The 21,415-nt window shown below is 34.4% G+C and overlaps 1 protein-coding gene across 1 annotated transcript; it reads right to left on the reverse strand.

Moving 5' to 3' along the window:
• Positions 1-1,017: 1,017 nt before the first annotated feature.
• On the reverse strand, positions 1,018-19,967 carry LOC128218718 (uncharacterized). Its single transcript, XM_052926405.1, has 5 exons — positions 19,791-19,967; positions 15,791-15,914; positions 12,350-12,542; positions 2,692-2,920; positions 1,018-1,928 (listed from the first exon to the last, which is right to left on the reverse strand). The coding sequence occupies exons 1-5, from the start codon at positions 19,882-19,884 to the stop codon at positions 1,609-1,611; spliced, it is 960 nt and encodes a 319-aa protein (XP_052782365.1). The 5' UTR covers positions 19,885-19,967; the 3' UTR covers positions 1,018-1,608.
• Positions 19,968-21,415: the final 1,448 nt, after the last annotated feature.

The following is a 21,415-nucleotide window of genomic DNA, read 5'->3' on the forward strand; positions in this document are numbered from 1 at the left end:
GTAAGATGTTGAAAGATAATAGTAGAAACCCAAAATTAATTTGGTCAACATTAAAGCGATGTACATATAAACAGCCTGAGGCAGTGAGCTCAATTAAGCCTAATGAGTGGGTTGAATATTTTAAATCTCTACTTTTTAAAGACAATCAAGAATCTGTTGCTGGCTTGGATATTTCTAATACGGCTGAACATATCGAAATTGAAAATTTATTAAACGCACCTATCACAAATGAGGAAATCGAGAAAAAGTATAAGGAAATTAAAAGCTGGAAAGGCCCATGGTATTGATGGCATAGGACGCTGAATTCTATAAAAAAATAATACCATTACATTGATAACGCCTATATTGAATATAATATTTAATAAAATCCTTTCATCGGGTGAATTTCCGGACAGTTGGAGAACTAGTTTAATTTCACCTATACATAAGTCTGGTGCTGAAAACGACCCAGCCAACTATCGTGGTATTTCTTTAATTAATGTTATATATAAGATATTTTCAAGGATTGTTACAGAAAGAATCAGAAAGATGGTCAGAGCAATACAGTGTTTTAGATGAATCTGCCGCCATGTCATTGATTTTCATTGATATACCTCATTTGCCATATATTATGGTATGAGAGAATGAACGTTGTTTGACTTGACTTGAGAATGGAGATCTGATAAGACAATTAGGCAATAAGATTAAGATCAATTAACAGAGGTTGTGTACAAATACACGGTTTTTTTTTTTTTTTTTTTTTTTTTTTTTTTGGGGGGGGGGGGGGCTTCACTTATAGAAGGCTTAAACTAGGCCTTTAAAGGTTTGATATTGATTTTTATGAGTACACCCACACGAGATTGTGAATAACAGATTTCGGATATGACGTTAGATGTTCGGAGCCGCACATGCGCATCAACGAATAGGAATAATGAATAAACAAACGAAAACATTTTAATGAATAATTTAATTTTTAACAACTTTTTAATATTGTATACTACTTTCACTTACTATTCTAAAGTGCTTAGAAATATTTGTACAAATAATTAAAATAACAATATACAAAACATCAATACGACAACACGTAAATACAATAAGTAGTAAATGTAATCACACTATTTTCGGTGTTTTCAAAGTGTCCAAGTTTTTTTACAATTCGTCTTTAAATTTGATTTTGAAGATTTTGCTGTGTACTTTTTAATTTATTTATTCAGGGAATTAAAACCAAGTCAGCTTGACTTCCAATTGACGTCAACGTTCGGATCACATATTTTTTGTAATGTGCAATTAAATGGTTTGAATAAAGAAACAGGACAGAATAAAGACATCAAATCACAATTTTACACATGTAAAAGAAGATATATTTGGTATAAACAGCCCTATTTTCGGATAAAAAACATCTCCAGAAGTAAAATTAAATTCGGTTTAAAGCACAAAAAGTCTCAACATTTGATTTTAGCGACACCGGATTCGTTTGTTTTTTTCTAGTGTTAGGGTCTTGCAGCTAATATTGGTCATACTGTTATTTCCAGATTTTAAAATCAGTTATAATGAAAATAATACTTTGTAACTTTGAGGCACGTGGCGATTATTGCCTATAGGTTAGTGTTGTGTTTCTATATTACAGAACTAACGAACGTTAGCACTGGGTCCAACACCGAGAAAACCAGCGAATACAACATATGGACCTCTGTCGGCAGTCCGGGGGTCAAAAATACGTCTTCCACTATCGTCAACGTTACGTGCCCGCGTGCGTCCGCTCTTCTGTGACCATGATCCGTCGTTATCCAGACGCAAGAAATGGTAGTCCTCTCCCGGCCAGATAACAAGAGCAACCAAGCACTGGTTTCCGGCGTCAGGGCGGGAAAGGGGCGTTAGGCCATCACGCAAGGTGGCCGCATAGACGTTAGCTGCGGTGGTTCTGGTGTAGCGACGACCGGAAGCACGTCCTAGGAAAAAATCCAATAAATTGTATGTCTATTTTTTTCAACCATTTCACTTAATTCGTGCTTTGTCTTGAAAGTCACACTTAAATGGCATTAGAAGCATTTAGAATCCTGAGAATATCATATATGTAGGTGAACATGTTATTAAATGTTAATTTACTTAGAATGTTATCATTAGAAATCATGAGAATATAGAATTTGTAGGTGAGTATGTGATTTAATGTTAAAATACTAAGAATGTTATCGTCAAAAATGCATGAGAATATCGTATATGTAGGTGAATATGTCATTTAATGTTAAGATACTTAAAATGTAATCATCAGAAATCATGAGATTATTGTATATATATAGGTGAACATGTTATTTAATGTTTATTTACTTAAAATATTATCATAAGAAATCATGATAATATAGTATATGTAGGTGAGTATGTCCTTTAAATTTAAGATACTTAAAATGTTATCGTCAGAAATCATGAGAATATAGTATGTGTAAGTGAGTATGTTATTTAATGTTAAGTTACTTAGAATGGTATTATTAGAAATAATGAAAATATAATGAATGTAGGTAAACATGAACGTTAATGTTTAATTACTAAGAGTGTAATCATGCAGCGTCATGGTAAAATTATATATGTAAGTGAAAATGTCATACAATTTTAAGCTAGTGAGTAAATGGCTTACAACACGATAATATGAGAATCGAAAAAATAATTATCATAAAACAACATCCGCAACTACAACAACCACATTAGAAGTTCACTTACCTGGCTGAGCAAAAGTGTTGGTCTGTATGTTTGTGGCATAATTGTAACAGTTATTGCTTCTTTGTACTGGCGCGTAGTTCCAGTTCTCTGGGGCGAATCTGGTGGCGCACATAGCCGCCTGCCGCTTCTTCCGGCCCCCAATTGTCTGGCGGATTTTGATTGTAAAGTTATCCTCTTCATTGTTGTGGGTCACGGAAATCTTCGCTACTTGGGGCTTTGTCACTCGGATCTGTAACGATTAGATATGGACGTTATGACTAGGTAACAGAACTATATAAACTATAAATAAATTTAGAACATAAAACTCCCCTTTTAGCTTCAAAATTCTGTTTAAGTCACACTTGGGAATGTGACGGGGTCTAGCCATAATGCAGCCATTATAGGGCGCGGGCAGACCTGTGTAAACTCGACAACAACAAGAACATAAAAGCTAGATTTGAACTCTGAAGTCCGCCCGGTTAACTCAATCGGTAGAGCGTTGGACTCTGAATCGGAGAACCCGGGTTCGATTTCCGAGCGGACCAGGTCACTTCTGTTGTGTTTGGTTATGAAATATTTTCTACGACCATTCGCACTGTACCACTGCCCCTGGTATGTACAGAAGTTGTCAGATCCTTGCAGAGGTGAAGACACCTAGTACTGGTTCTACCCAGGATAGGAGTGCAGTGGTTGAACTGTCACTCTGGGCCCCTTCAATGTGCTAACGCCGGGACCCGGTGTATAAACTACTAACACCACCAAGCTAGATTTGTGATCGCTCCGATAACTCTGAGTGGTTGAGCGTTCCCCTCGGGCACCAGTACCGTGTGTGTGTACCACGTGATAAATTGCGTCATAAATGCTACGTCAGAAGGCATATTTTGCTTTGGATGAACACTTTAAACAAAGATTACTTCACTATTTCTTCACTATTTTATATGAAACCTAACGCAGTATACGCAGCTTACGGAGCCCAACCTTGGGTCTTTTACCAGAGTTTGATTGAGGGTTTAGTTTCTTAAAACCCTTCGCTAAACCTTTTCACAGTACGGCCGTCTGACGGAGCACTGTTAAAACATTATTTTGAAAACATGTTTGTCGAAGTGTTTGATGAAACTAATCTCCTTATCAAACTCCGGTAATAAGGCGGGGCTATTTCAGCGGCATAGACACCCCTTCGTTTCATTTAAAATGGTGTAGTAAAAGAAAAGTTATCTTTGATTTAAATTTAAATTTCAAGCAAAATGTTGCCTTCCGACGTAGCATATATGACGTAATTTATCACGTGGTATACACACACTGCAATAGCTCCCTTGTACTGTGAGTAGTTGTGACCGATCCATGGTCTAGTGGTCACACACTTTACTGACAATACAGGGGTCGCAGGTTCGATTCCCGCACTACTAAACAAATACAAATCGTCTTCCAGGAGAGACGTTAAATGGAAGGGCCCGTGTGACAACGCTATACACTGGTGCACGATAAAGAACCAGGGTAGCTTTAACCATGGTTACATTCTGTCTGTGGGCTTTGCTTCAAAAAAATGACTAACAATATTATCGGAGCACTCGCCGAATGGGCAAGGCCCGAGTGCGAGCATTCGGAGCTCCTCGGCCATTTTTATCGAAAACAACATCGGATGTAATTGGACGGTTTACTTACTCAAAAAGCTGTAATATCGTTGTATTTTATTTAGCAGTTAAACTGTATCACTTAACTCTTGGGAGTCTTAATCATGTTTGCAATAATACACTTCACTGGCGATGAATTTAAACTTAGATCAATAATACAACTCTTAAACACTACATTTTATTAATGATAAAATTAAAAAAAAATACGAACTACTTCAACTAATGTACCGGCACACATCCGAGGTTGTTTTTGATAAAATGGCCGAGGAGTTCTGAATGGAGTGTAAGTATAAACACGCTTATAAACCACCATCTTGCCAGAATGCAGACCTTTTATATTCAAATACACAAACGAGCAAAGCAATATTTGTCTTAACATTATGATCATTGTGTTGTTAGTTTTAGCTTGGGATGTTCACAAATTTGTGGTAATAATAGTCTTTGTAATGAAGATGTGAAAATTGATGATACAGTTGATAATATACCATATAAATACATGTGGAGTGATGACAAAAAGAATGATTATGTTAACACATTAAATAATGAAGAGACTACACATATGCTTGAAACACTGTGTGATGACATTGAAAATTCACATAGTAATGATGATATTGATTCCAATTTGAAATCATTCTGTAATATTATAGAAGATATATGTTCACCTTTGTTTAAAAAATATTGTGATAATAATGTTGCACATGTATGTAGAGCAAATGATGGCTTATATTTTGATGATGGTTGTAAAAATTTAAAACACTGTTATTATAAAAATTTAAACATGTATAGAAATTATCCATGTGATGTAAATAGAAAGAATATGGTAGAATCCAGAAGCTTGTATAAGAGTACTGTGAGAAAAAAGAAATGTATGTATGATAAAATGCAGACTAAGAAATTAGAAAGTGTTAGATTATCAAATGCTAAGATGTATTGGAAAATGTTAAAAGGGTCAGTTGTTAAGGAAGAATGTGGTAATTTGTCAAATGCAGATTTTCTACAATATTTTAAGGCTATTAATGACCCAGATTCAACATTTTATCAACCTGATGAAGATATTTTGTATTTTCATGATAGATATATGAATGAAGAATTGAATATTATGTTTGAAGAATTGAATGTACCATTTTCACATGAGGATATTGTTAAGGCATGTAACCAGTTAAATAATGGTAAAGCTGCTGGGCCTGATTATCTGTTAAATGAGTTTTTTAAACATGGTATTAATAGTAATAATTTCTTTATTGTTGTATGTACTTTGTTTAATAAGTTGTTGAGTTGTGGATATTTTCCAGAGGCTTGGTCTGAAGGGTTTATTGTACCTTTGCATAAGAAGGGTGATAAGAATGATACAAATAATTATAGAGGTATTACATTATTAAGTACATTTGGTAAATTGTTTACTAAAGTAATAAATAATAGATTAAATTGTTGGGCTGAAAAATATCATGTATATATTGAGGCACAGGCTGGTTTCAGAAAAAATATGGGCACAGTTGATAATATTTTTGTACTACATGGTGTTATAAATTATTTGTTAGAAAATAATAAGAGACTTTATGCAGTTTTTGTAGACTTTACTAAGGCCTTTGATTTTTTAGTGAGAGATGTCATTTGGTATAAACTTTTGAAGTTAGGAATTAGAGGAAATATGTTTAATGTTATTAAATCTATGTATGCCACTGTTAAGTCTAGAATTAAAATGCATAATACTATTAGTAAAGATGACTTTACATGTATGCTTGGTGTTAGACAAGGAGAAAGCTTATCTCCATTCTTATTTTCTATGTATTTAAATGATATTGAAGAGTATTACATGTTAAATGGTTTTGATGGTATTGATATAGGTATGCTGAAACTGTTTCTGTTATTATATGCAGATGATATTGTTATTATGGCTGACTCTGAAGACCAGTTAAAAAAGGGTTTGTTGTTACTAGAGCAGTATTGTGATAGATGGAAATTAAGTGTTAATTCTACCAAGACTAAAGTTATGATTTTTAAAAAGGGAGGCAGGTTAAGGAAAAATATTGTTTTTTCTTATAAGGGGGTCAATTTAGAAATAGTTAAACATTTTACATATTTAGGTATTATTTTTACCTGTGGTGGTTCCTTCACCACCACCTTTGATACTTTAGCAGGACAGGCATCCAAGGCTATTTTCAAGTTAAACTCATATTTAGCTAAGTTTCCATATATGTCTATTAGTAATAAGTTAGATTTGTTTGATAAATTAATCTTACCAATTTTAAATTATGGATCAGAAGTATGGGGATTAAAGGATTCTATTGTTTTAGAAAGAGTACATTTAAATTTTTGCAAAAGATTATTAGGTGTTAAAATTCAAACTCAGAATAACTTTATATATGGCGAACTTGGTAGAACTACATTGTACACTAGGAGAGTTGTTAATGTTATAAGATATTGGTTGAAAGTTATAAAATTAGATGCTCATAAATATGTTAAAGGTATGTATTCTCATATGTGTAGTTATATTGAAACAAGACCTAATTGTAAATCTTGGGCAAATGATGTGTGTTCTTTATTGCAATCTCTAGGCTTTCATTATGTATGGTTAAACCAAGGAGTTGGTGATGAAAATATGTTTATATCATTGTTAAAAACAAGACTAAATGATATGTTTATTCAGAATTGGATGTCAGAATTAAATAACTCATCTCGTGCAAGATCGTATACAATGTTTAGTAATTTTATGTTACAACCTTATCTGACAAATGTTAATATGTACAAATTTAGAAAAGACATGTGTAGATTGAGAGTTTCTTCACATAGACTGTCAATAGAGTCAGGCAGATGGCACAAACCTGACCCAATACCATATATTGATAGAAAATGTTTGTGTTGTTATGTATTAGAAGATGAATTTCATTTTATTTTAGAATGCTCATTGTATAGTGATTTAAGAAAAACTTATATTAGTAAATATTATTGGACTAGACCAAATGTACCAAAGTTTGTTGAGTTAATGCAATCGGACAATGTTAAAGTGAATAGAAATTTAGCTATGTATATACATAAGGCATTTAATGTTAGAAACCAATACCATTATTACTATGAATAATATGTGTTTTTCATGTACACAATGATCTCTCGCTGTCATATACATGTACATAATGCTATATTGTGTCTCTATTATGACATGAAACATGAATATTTATTTATATGATCATTGGTGATTTATTTGACCATTTGATTACTTACATGCATATAATTCTCTATTTGTAAAGGTATACTCATGGACATATTGTCTATTGTATTTGTTAATAAAACTAAAAAACATTAAACATATTTTTACCTCTTGAACACCAAAATAAAATATATACGCTCGTTAAGTTATTGCTCACTTGTGGAAAAATATACTATATTTCACTGAAACACTAGATTTAACCATACAATTTTCAACAGCAAATTAATCATAATGTGAACATATAAAAGCAAATTTTCAAGCGTATTTAATTATTTTAACATGATTTTTTTTGCTAGACACAACTTGCGGATATTATCGTACAACACTCGTATTTGTGTAGTTTAAGGCGTACACTACAGGTAATGTGTTTATAATTCAATTCATTATCATGCTGTACATATTGACTTTAAAGCTGCACTCACACAGATTGAACGTTTTGAAAACTTTTTTTTGGTCTTGGAACGAGCAATTTTTGGCGAAATTCAATAGAAAGCAGTTAAACAAGACTGCTGACAAAAAAATTAGACCGCAGATTTTTAAATTTAAGTTAAAAAAATGATGTTTTATGCATTTTTCTTAAAACGTTAGTAACGGTTTAAGCCATAAAAAATAATTTTCGAACGGAATTATGAAGATCTACCATCTGATTTTCTGTCAGCAGTCTTATATCAGTGGTTTGCAGATATTTACGCAAAAAATTGCTCTTATTAAGACAAAAAATAAAAAAAGTTGTAAAAATTGTAAATCTATGAGAGTGCAGCTTTAATGATAAATAATCAAAATAACATATGATTTGTGTACAGATAAAAAAAAATAATAGCGATAATTTGGCGCTTTTTTAACTGGAGAGTATGTGACCACGTTGCTATTAATTAAAAACGCATAATAAAGGTTAATATGTTTTAATCTGTGCACAAATCGTATGCTTTGTTTGTGGTTTTTTGTTGTTGTTGTTGTTTTTGTTTTTGTTTTTTTGTTGTTGTTGTTTTTTTTTGTTTTTTTTTTGTTTTGTTTTTGGGGGGTATCATTAAAGTCAAATGAGTTTAACATGGTAATGCATTCAAATTACAAACAAAAAATGTATCAACCTATTTTGTACGGCTTTGAATGATTAACATGTCAGCTGAAAGTTGCTTTGACAACAATACTCACATCAAAGAAGTTTCATACCTATCAATTTATGATCCCAAAATTAACATGTCAACTTGTCAGAAAAAATATCTTAAATTCAGAACAGTGACAAGATATCTTAACAGTCGAACTAGACTGAAGTTGAATATATATTGGTCAATTTGAACTATCTTCAAAACCAATTAAAGATGCACTCTTTCTCCCAAATAAGATTCACCACAATTTATAGTATAGTTTTAATTGAGTATCCATATAGGATGAATAGATATCGAAATCAGTGGTTTGTATGAAGAATACTGAGTTTAATTTGAAGGCAATAAGCATAAAACACGGCATTTCTACGTTATGAGACGATAGAAGACCACACTAAATCTTTTCGCCTTCACCAATCATTTAATATTTTTGCGCTTCCTGCTATTAAATACACGGTTACAATCAGTAATTAATATTTTCCATAAATGCATTATTTAGTAAGTTGTTGAAGGTTTATCAGTCAAAATTGATGTTTGTTATACATGTGTTTTGTATTGATTTTAAATAAGAGTGTCACTTGAAAACGGAAAAAGAAAGCGTGGATTTGATTCGCCATGTTAAGTTTTACATTTGTATGACAGCCCAGTACGAATTTGCAACCAGTTAAAATAACACAGTGCAAATGTGGGTGGGGAAGGTCAAATATTAAACTCTTTCAAAAGTTCATGTTTGATATTTAGTTTTGAAGAACGATCATTTTAGGGAGTAAAACAAGCATCCTTGTGACAAGTTTTGGGGTCATTCGGACTTTTACGAAAGAAAATTTTATCCGTTTTAGACCAAAAAGCATTTGCACTTTCTCGGATAAGTCTGTCAACAACATAATAATGATTTATCTGATTTGACACAAACAAAATATTCATTTTGTATAAAGACGTTTCCAGGAAAAAAATGCAAATGCTTTTTAATTCAAATTCGTAGAATTTGCTCCACTCCTATTATAAATTACAGCTACACATGTCGCATCGGATGTATTGTGCTTGCTAAATATTCATTCGGAGCTCCTCGGCCATTTGTATCAAAACCAACTTCGGATGTATGCTGGTTCATTAGTAGAAGTAATTTGTATTTTTTTAATTATACCAATTACTAAATGTAGTGTGTTAACTTGTATTAAATTACTACGCGATCTACGTACAGCAAACTAAAAGTGAACCGATTTCTGACATTGTAAACCTTCCATATTCATCCGAACTTTTTTCAATAATAATGGCCGATAAGTTACGAACGGCTACATATTGAGCCTCAAAACCAAAAAAAAAATGCCCCAAAAAACTTGTATGTTCTGGACCTTCAAACAACTTTTGCACTGTGGAATGCCCTTAAAGGCACTTGAAGTGTAAAGAAGGAAATGGAGAACATCGTTGTAATTGTTTTCAAAGGTGTCTTTTCTACGCTTTAATATAAACTAACATGCTTTTTATTACAAAGTAACGCAAATGTTGTCAATGTAATTACGACAGCAATATGTTACAAATACGTCATAATTAATGTGTCATTAATGGCGGTATATTCATAGTAATTCAAAGATAATTATAGGCCACTTTACAATCGACAAGGAAATAGGTCACGGGCAATAATAATAAATTAACGATAGTATGAAACAAAGTAAGTTCGCAGTCATAAAACGAACATGAAAAACAGTACTTGACAATCGCTCTCTTTTGAAGTGACACTCTTATTCAAAATCAATACATAAACATGTGTAACAAACATTAATTTTGAATGATAAACTATTACAACTTACTACATTATACATTTATGGTAAATAATAATTACTGATAACAAGATTGTAACCCTGTATTTGATAGCTGAAAACGCAAAAATATTAAATGAGTGGTGGGCCTTAACAAATTTAGTGAATGCTAAAAGATTTACTGTGATCTTCTATCATCTCATAAGGTAGAAACACCGCGTTTTCTGCACCTTTCTTTCAAATTAAACGCGGTATCCTTCATAAGATTGAACCATTGTGTTCGATATTATTTCACCCTTTTCGGTAAATTAAAACAATTGTGGTACATCTCATTTGGGAGTAAAAGTTCATCATTAACTTGTACAGATGATACATGTTCCAATAATATCTATTTTTAGAGTTAAAGCTGCACTCTCACAGATTGAACGTTTTGACAACTTTTTTTATTTTTTGCCTTAAAGAAAAATGCATAAAACATCAATTTTAGAACTTAAATATAAAAATCTGCGATCTGATTTTTTGTCAGCAGTCTTTTATTACTGGTTTCCATGGATTTTCGCGAAAATTGGCTCGTTCCGAGACCGTTAGTAACGGTTTAAGGCATAAAACATCAATTTTCGAACTGAAATATGAAAATCTGATTTTTTGTCAGCAACCTTATATCATTATTTTTTTGCCCTTTCTAAGATAAAAGTTGTAAAAATGGTTAATCTGTGAGAGTGCAGCTTTAAATCATCAACGTTTATTTCCCGTGTGACAGTGCTATACACTGGTGCAAGTAATAAAAAAACACGGTAGCTCTAACCAGGGCTATATTCTGTCTGTGCACTTATGCTTCATAAACCTCAAATTACTAACAATCTTATCGCAGCACTCGCCGAATGGGCAAGGCCCGAGTGCGAGAATAAATAAGCTTACACACCCACCCGAACCCCGTTCTAAAATTGATGGAATATTCCTGACTACCGAAACAATCCTTAATAAGTTATCAACATGGTCAAAATATACGCGACAAATAGGGAAGGAACTGTACATTGCTCGAAGGAAGAGCGACAGACCAAAAACATGTATAATCGGCTATTTCTGTGTCTCTTTCATATGTAAATTGCTCTTACATGTTGTAAGAGGGTCGTTTTACATATGTTACTACATGGTAAACCATGACTGAACTATTCAAGGGTTAAATAAAGCAATAATGTCGTGGTTGCCCTGTCCAATGGTTCACGTCAATAGAAAACGATTTCAGAAATTAAGGCATTTATCGGAGTTGATAAAAATGTTAAAACTATAATTAATTTCGGCAGACTTTTGTCAGTACACACATACGCGCACGCACTCACGTACGCACGCACGCACGCACTGGCAACCCATCAGCGGCAATACAACGATACATATCAAAGATGAAATTATAAATTCAAAAGATATATACAGTGGCTAATAATAATCTCCTAATTAAAAACATTTAACTTGTGCTAAAATCGTTCATGATAAGCCGGACGTTTCTATAATGTAAAGAATGCACAATACTGCTTTTGGAAAATACATCATACCGGTATGTCTTTGGGTAGAGTCATACTTGGCATTTGGAATGCGGAAAAAGCTAATGTTTTGTTCTGTATTCTATATTAAGAGTCATCTGACTAACCAGTGTTATTATCTCTAAACAATACCTTTAAACCACTATCACTCTTGACATTAGTTTTTTTAAGTAGACCCCTTTCCGCTTTCATGCCGTATTAGGGCATATGAATGTATACATCGTTTAAAGGGTTAATATTTTATGTTATATAACAATAAATCATCCACCAGGAGGTAAATGTTGGAAGTATTATAAAGCTGATAAGTATTCTGGCGGAAACTGTTAAACCGTTTCTTGATATACTAAAAATCTAACTAAAAGTATTACTTTTCGGTTTATTTCCGAATGAATACGGAAATGGCCGAGCAGTTACGATTAACCACGTAGACCTAACATTTGCTCACCTGTCCCATGATGCCTGAAGTCACGTGGTTCATCAGCCCCGAACTGAGCTGGAGGCTGGATGGGCAAGAACGCAGCAGCATAGACTCTATCGTCCTACTGGTGTGACGCCCAACAGTCTTGTAGGCAGTCTGACCAAGAGCATTTGTGGCTTGTACTGTGAAACCACAGTAGCCAAGGTGGTCGTCGTCTAGGCTGGAAAAAGTTGTAACATGCAAATATAACTGCACGCCTACAAGCAATAGCGATGTAAATCAAGAGCCAAATGCCAATCATACAAAAAGCACATTAGACATCGTCGCACAACTGACACACAATATATTGACCCACTTCCAATACACAAGACACCGCCGCTTTTTGAAACACAAGACATTGCCACACTGTCTACACTTTAGACATCGCCTACTATTCAACACACAATATTTAACAGACAGGACATCGCCACACATATTCAACAGACAGGACATCGTCACACATATTCAACAGACAGGACATCGCCACACATATTCAACAGACAGGACATCGCCACACATATCCAACAGACAGGACATCGCCACACATATCCAACAGACAGGACATCGCCACACATATTCAACAGACAGGACATCGCCACACATATGCAACAGACAGGACATCGCCACACATATCCAACAGACAGGACATCGCCACACATATTCAACAGACAGGACATCGTCACACATATTCAACAGACAGGACATCGTCACAAATATTTAACAGACAGGACATCGTCACACATATCCAACAGACAGGACATCGTCACACATATTCAACAGACAGGACATCGTCACACATATCCAACAGACAGGAGATCGTCACACATATTCAACAGACAGGACATCGCCACACATATCCAACAGACAGGAGATCGTCACACATATTCAACAGACAGGAGATCGCCACACATATTCAACAGACAGGACATCGCCACACTTATCCAACAGACAGGACATCGCCACACATATCCAACAGACAGGAGATCGTCACACATATTCAACAGACAGGACATCGCCACACATATCCAACAGACAGGACATCGCCACACATATCCAACAGACAGGACATCGTCACACATATTCAACAGACAGGACATCGTCACACATATTCAACAGACAGGACATCGCCACACATATCCAACAGACAGGACATCGTCACACATATGCAACAGACAGGACATCGCCACACATATCCAACAGACAGGACATCGTCACACATATCCAACAGACAGGACATCGTCACACATATTCAACAGACAGGACATCGCCACACATATTGACAGGACATCGCCACACATATCCAACAGACAGGACATCGTCACACATATCCAACAGACAGGACATCGCCACACATATCCAACAGACAGGACATCGTCACACATATCCAACAGACAGGACATCGTCACACATATTCAACAGACAGGACATCGTCACACATATCCAACAGACAGGACATCGTCACACATATCCAAAAGACAGGACATCGTCACACATATGCAACAGACAGGACATCGTCACAAATATTTAACAGACAGGACATCGTCACACATATCCAACAGACAGGAGATCGTCACACATATTCAACAGACAGGACATCGCCACACATATCCAACAGACAGGACATCGCCACACATATGCAACAGACAGGACATCGCCACACATATCCAACAGACAGGACATCGTCACACATATCCAAAAGACAGGACATCGTCACACATATCCAACAGACAGGACATCGCCACACATATCCAACAGACAGGAGATCGTCACACATATCCAACAGACAGGAGATCGTCACACGTATTTAACAAACAGGAGATCGCCACACATATTTAACAGACAATACATTGCCGCACATATTCAACAGACAAGACATCGCCGCACATATTCAACAGACAATACATTGCCACATATTCAGGTCACACGCATCGGCACACCTTTTTAACGCAATATATCGCTAATGAACAAACAAAATATTGCCACACAATCAACATCAATTTCAAAATATTTGTATAATTATCAGATAAACAGAGAGTACAGTGCTGGCGTTAAATAACGGAATTGGAAAAAATGTTCATGACTTTTAAATAAACAGAAATGAATAAACATGGCGGTTGTAGCAGTTGTATTGATACAAGCATAAACACGAGTTATTTAGATATGTACTCAACGAAATATTATAATATTATAACGAAGTATTGTACGATAATTACTTATCGAATTTGCATATACATTTATGACATTCCATATTTTAATTTAAAGCTGGTACTGCGAGATCGTTTTTCCTTTGTTAAAAAGGTAAATGACATTTATGCGTTTCAAGCTTACATATCATTATTTTTCATTGATTAAAAATTTATCAGTATCGTTGTATGAATTTCAAGAATTGTTGTATAAATGACATTTATAAGAGCCTTTATATGAATGACATATCACGATTAAAGAATTGGCCTTGTTGTTTTGACGAACCAGTTTAAGTTCCAAGTCTTGATTGAATGTATTCGATGACAAAATATCATTTCCATCTACAATCACAATTGCTTCAATCATTATAAAACGAAAATGTTGGCGCTGGGAATGTCTACCCAACCCGAACCAGGAATCAGGGATCTTATTAAAAAGTCGTATTTCGTGACAGTTTATGGCTTTAAAATAGATGGTTTCATCAATAAATGCTTAATGGATACGACCATTTGCATGTTTAATTAATTCAATAATACGAGCCTAATAATCAGTAACCTGTTCATGAAAAATACCATAATCATCGTGCGTTAAATTACGAGCATATTTCAAAACCATTACTTTTATCATCAGCATTTTGTTTTGAATACAATGAAAACTACAGGGATAAGCCCAGTAGTCGAACACTAAAATATAAACCCGGTAGAGAGGCACATTGCAAGGGCCTAACCGACAATGAACTAGAGACACAATCATATAAACACCACATACACAAATACGAACACTACAACCAGATCATACACTCATTAAAAAAGTTAAACCGATAAATGAAGGGATTACCGCCTTGGAGCAGTCAGTGAAACCCAAGTTCTCTGGAACTTGAATTTACTTCACTAGGGGCTTGAACTAGTTTGTATGGCCACTTGTAATCAACAATGTGTTCACAAATACTACCAGTTTCCTCTGCAATGTGTATATGCGCATGACCATCCTCTCGAGCTACAATTTTTATCAACAATTCAGTTATTTATTCGACCAAACTCATCAACATCTTATCCATGATTACGACCATTTTAGCAGTACAGTAGGTTCCCGTTGGCTCGAACTCGTTTGGCTCGAATTACTCGTTTTCTCGAACTGGATGTTAAGGACCCATTGCTTGGATGGAATTTTCCGAGGCTCGAGGTATTTTCGCCGGTCCCTGGGAATTCGAGCCAACGGGGTTTGACTGTATATCACTGTACTTACTCAGTAGGTGGGTTGCTGTTTACGGCCCACGATATCTGCGAGTACATAGGGTCCTTGTCGTCTATAACCCAGCTAGGGTTGTCCCGTCCAGAGTACACGTTCATTGTTACCCCATACTTCACACCTGTAAATGACAACACGGGACATTGCATATTCGTTGTGAAAAAATTATGAGTCCATGCGCTACATCTGTATGGAATCCGTATCGTCCTTGCCAATTAAAAAGGTGTGCTCATCCAAAGCCATGCATTGGAACATCTCATCTGATGTTTATTAGACCATCGTTAACAACAATTTCAACATTTATTAAAAGAGCTAACCTTAAATTGTTGGGTTTTCTTCTAAATTGTCGTCAAGTGGACTGCTATATATAGATAATTATAGTTATAAATATGTATTCACTTTAAAGGAACTAAACACCAGACGGTCCTAAAATCGGCAAATGCATTATTTCCTCAAAACAAGCCTAGAATTGTCAAAACGAGCTAGTGTGAGGCCGATTATACATCACTTTACATAATTAAAAGAATATTCTGTAGCCGTCTGAGCTGAGTTTACATGTTTAAAAATAGCGCATAAAGGTTTCCCAGATAGTGTTAAAGTCACGTGATAAATAAAGATTGATAGAACCGACGCTATTTTTAATTTTACTGGTATTTACGTGGTAGACCAACTCAATAAAGTAGTAGTAGATTGTTTATTATAGTGACATGTGTATCATACAAATAAATAACATAATTTATACAGTGAGAGTACACCCGGCCCCATGGGTCTATAGGTCACCTTTAAGAGTGAGTTAACATAATTCGATATATAAGTTACAAATGATTTTCAAACATATATAGTAACAACATAAGATATGATTCACGATTCAATTATGTACATAGAAAATAGGCAGAATTAAACGTAAGTATTTTAGAAAAAAAAACAATAAATGTCGAATTGGAAAAGTACGCACAAACTGCGAAAGATACATGTGTTGTAAGCGATGTGATACATCAGTATGTAATATTCAATGAGTTGTACACAACGATATCGATTTCATGTACGTGTTTTTCAAATTTCTATTTTTTTCTTGCAATTGACTTATCTATTGTCTAGTCTCTTTAAAGGCCCATAAACTGAAAGGGGGGGGGGGGGGGCGGTTTAAAAAAAAATATGAATTGTAACATGAAATTAATTTAATAAAAGAATTGACCGAAAATATATTCAATTAAAGTAATAAACATAAACAGGAACTCACGGACTTATCCTTTTTTAATTTACCAACCGGTTTCCAACAATTTATCATTTTCTTGGACCGGCACACCTTCTCTTTGAGATATAAATGAATTAAGGTATCATGTCATTTAGTATTCATTAAAAATAACGAGTACAATGTGACAACCTTAAAGAGATAGACTAATTATTGTCTAGCGGTGTGCGTCATTTTTAATAGCAACTTGTTAATTCAGATACGTCCTAATTTCCTAATACACGTCCATTACTTTTAATGTCTTAATTATGCACAGTCATGTTTATCATGAATGTTGAACAGACCTGCAATACATAAACAAATTATATGTCAAACATTGCGCAACATTGACACGTGCGTTGTGTGAAAATAAGTAAAAATGTCAACATCCTGGTCACAATGAATACACAGTGCACATTTAATTAGGACAGTTCTTTGGTTTGTGAAAACTGCCCTTCAATTCATGTTGTATACACACTGGGATACTTTAAAAGCACAACAATGTTCAGACTACATGTATTGCGTTTTTTAAATCTCTTGGTGTATATGCTGTGCCATGTTCTGAAGATGAATGTACATGAAAACCATTTAATGTAAACAGTCGAAACCCTTTTACTCGAACTCGCTTGGCTAGATTTCCTCTTTGACTCGAACTTGAGGTAAATGACCGTTTTGTATCTACTGAATGTAACAAATCTCTCTCGGCTCGAATTTCCTGAGGTTCGGGATATTTTTGCCGGTCCCGGGAAGTTCGATTCAACGGGTTTCGACTGTACTTAAACGCGGTTTTCGCACCTGTGCATCAAAATTAGTTCACATGAGTGTTGTTTTTCACTTAAATTAGTTAGGTAATAGTACGTAAAGTTTATTTGACAATGGTTGAAATGGCGTTGGTTAGTTACCGCCTTTTTTGTATATTATTATTTATAAGAAAAAAATGTTCCTGGCAGATTATACTGCTACCATGGTTTAAATCTGAATTTGGTGGATGATAAAAGCAAAACTAGAATATGCATTAAGTTATTTGCATGTATATTTAATATGATTATTTAAACTTACACGTGCGTAAAACTCATGAGACAGCAAATAACATGCAGATCTTAAAAGTTCAAACATTATTATGACAATCGTTAACCTGCGTTTTTGCGGTTATCGTTTTTTTAAAGCATGTCTTGTAAACATGGCCATCAATCAATCATTTACAAAACAATAGATTCGTGTTTGCCTTTGCTTTAATGCTTTATATCCTTTATTAAAGAAATTGAATGTGCAGCCATGTTATATAGTTTGTTAATAAAGAAATCTTGAACTAATTAATATAAATATTTGGTGAGCCAAGACAATTTCTGGCAATTACTGACTGGTGAAAAGTAAGCAAATTTCTTGCTTTTCAGGTTTCTTGTGGGAGCCATATTATCAACCAGCGCAACGTACGATCTTTTATACTTGGTTTTATTCCACTAGCGGTTCCAGGGGGTGGCGCACCCAGCGCCCCCACCCCCCATCGTCCCAAGTTTACTTTGTATTTCAATATAGTAGGAAAACTGTATTAAAATACGCCCAAAATGCTCTACTTCGGACTAAAAATTGTCGAAATGTTCTGGGAGAGAACCTCCAAACTCCCCTTCACTTTAAACCAAATAAATTTCAGCTCGGAGGGAGGGGCGCAAGTAAAAAGGTTACACCCCTTAGTTACGCCTCCCCTAAAGTCGAAAATTTGAACCGCCCTTGAATTGCACTATAGTTTGAAATAAATAGATTGGCTGGAAATGTTAAACTGGATTTATTTCAAACTCGCCCAGTAACCTTCTATATGTCTCGATCTTACGACAGTCTGCTTTACATTTATGAGATGGGCCCTATATTCGTAAGAACAGTTATGAAATACTTTCTATTTACGACCAACTCAATATCGTATTCTTGAAAACTTTGATTGTTTATTCCTTAAGTATATTCCTTAAGTATATTCCGTATTCTTCTGCATAGTTTTTTGTTGCTTCCGGAAATCATAGCTTTGAAATCGTGATTTATTGTATATATTTATAGTTGTATATAGTTATGGCTTTCCATGAAATATGTATGCGTTGAATTGTTAAATGTACGGTCGTTAATTGTTAAGTCGATAATGTAACGGTCGTTAATCGTTGAGTCGGTAATCTAACGGTCGTTAATCGTTGAGCCGTAAATTCTACGGTTACAAGGTAATCATATATTTTTACACATAGAGAAAATAAAGCGGGAAATAAATCAATTGACATTTTCTATATATACATGTATATGCATTACTTTACTTGAACAAGTACGTACTGAGAACATTTGTAGGAAACATAAATGTGCCAAGCATGTAAAAACGCATTTGTCACATACTTCCTATAGCTCAAAAGTGTATCAAGAACAAACAGATAAAAAGCAATTTGTAGACAACTATGAAGATATCATACTTTTTGCAATAAATAAATTAATTGAACACCGAATATAAAACCTTTTTATTAGTAATGTTATTATTATTATTATTATTATTATTATTATTATTATTATTATTATAGTATTATTATCATTAATATTATTATTATTTTATTTTATTATTTATATTTTTATTATTTTACATTTAAAACATACTATTATTGCTTCATTTTAATGAATCACAATTTTATACAAAAACAACAAAATCTTAAATGCATGCATTTGCAGTATCAACGTTTCTTTTAAATAAATAGCATCTTTAGAAAAAAAACGTATTCATGATTTTAATATAATCTCACTTACCAACATTATAGAAGTTCCTTCCCTGGGCTAAATTTAAACATAAATGAAATCCTAGGACAAGAAAAAGGACGTTTGTCTTTCCTGTTGAAACCATCCTTGTACCGTTGGCGTTGTGGTCAGCTGCAAACAAAATCCCTGACTGACGTTCTGAAGCGTTAACGGAGCTCTTTTTAAACGACTGACGTTTACCGTTAGACTGAGACGTTTTGACCGTTAACGACTTCGCATTGACAATATGACATGCTGGTGATGTGTGAATAATTGCTTTCTGACTGCTCTAGAATATTAGTATGGAAAGTAGCACATGTTTATGAAAATTCGGGAGACAGTCCTTTGACCTATGAGAGCATTACATAACATACCGACATTCCGTCACACCGCGTTAATGTCACTTGTACTTGATTTGAATAAGTAATGTTCAAAGGGGTTTGGACTGATTTAAATATTATTAACAATACATTAAAGGGACTAGACACCAGATGGTTTCAAAGTCGATAAAAACAGTATTTCCTCAAAACAAGCCTAGAATTGTCGATGCGAGCTAGCATGAGGCCGATAATTCACCACTTTACATGATAAAAATAATATTTTGTCGCTGTCTCAGCTGAGTTTACCAGTTTTAAAAAAGCACATAACGGTGTCCTCTTTTTAGTGTGTATATTTAGCATGTGAACATGAAATGATTAGTACAGATTCATATATTGACACCTTTTTAAATCTACTGGTATTTACGTGGTCGTCAAACCCAGAAATTTTCGAATTTAAGAAAAATACGCAAAAACTGATACATTTATCGTTAGCGATGTGATACATCAGTAAGTAAGATTCAGTGCGTCGTATTCAACGATATCAAATTTATATAAGTTAAAAAAGTCTCTCTTTCAATTGTATCAGCTAGTGTCTAGTCCATTTAAGGTGTGTAGTTAGCTTGATAAAGATACCTTATACAATTAGAATGATAAACATTCTTGACATATCGAAATGAGTTTAATCTTAACGTAAAGGTCAGATTTTAAAACCATCCTATCCGGCAGGAAAATTAAACAACAGAGATTCCAGAATCACATTCTTTACAAAATTTTCAGAAGGCCATGGCAGGCGTACACAAATATATATACAATGTTTTCAGATGGTTCAATGAATGTATGTTACAAAAACAAACTTTTTCAATTTTAATTAAAATATAACTGTTTGGTTGTTAAAACGTGAAAAAAATGTGTATTTTTTCAAAGAAATGTACGTTTTTGCTGTCTCTTAATATATGTTGTGGATTATACGAATATTCCATGGCCAGCGTGTATGGTATTTGCGGAAATGAAGTTTACCGAGTTTCTGCAGTACACTTTGCGCGAGGGTAGGCGTGAAATTTTCTCTCAACCCAGATAAGTAGATTCAAGTATTTGACCATGCCGGAAATCCCTATCTTGCCCACGGGTAAAGACCACAAAGAACACATACGGAACTGCATTTTCACTACCCACAAAATTGTTAAAGCAAAAAAGTACATTTTTTAATATATTCGTGTTTAACTGAGGTGGAAGAAAGTGCGTAATGCCATGGCCGCTCGTGTAAAGGTCCTGTCAAACCTTAACGATTTGGCTCGTCTGAGCTACACTGGAGTACAA

The sequence above is a fragment of the Mya arenaria genome, chromosome 15 (assembly GCF_026914265.1).
Source record: "Mya arenaria isolate MELC-2E11 chromosome 15, ASM2691426v1".
Lineage (NCBI taxonomy): Eukaryota > Metazoa > Mollusca > Bivalvia > Myida > Myidae > Mya > Mya arenaria.

What these genes read in the sequence shown, in the direction of transcription:
- LOC128218718 (XM_052926405.1), bottom strand. Translation starts at nt 19,884, where the DNA reads ATGGTTTCAACAGGAAAGACAAACGTCCTTTTTCTTGTCCTAGGATTT. An exon ending in AAGGAACTTCTATAATGTTG is followed by an intron (nt 15,915 to 19,790) that starts GTAAGTGAGATT and finishes TGTCATTTACAG; the next exon opens with GTGTGAAGTATGGGGTAACA. An exon ending in AACAGCAACCCACCTACTGA is followed by an intron (nt 12,543 to 15,790) that starts GTAAGTACAGTG and finishes AACTTTTTCCAG; the next exon opens with CCTAGACGACGACCACCTTG.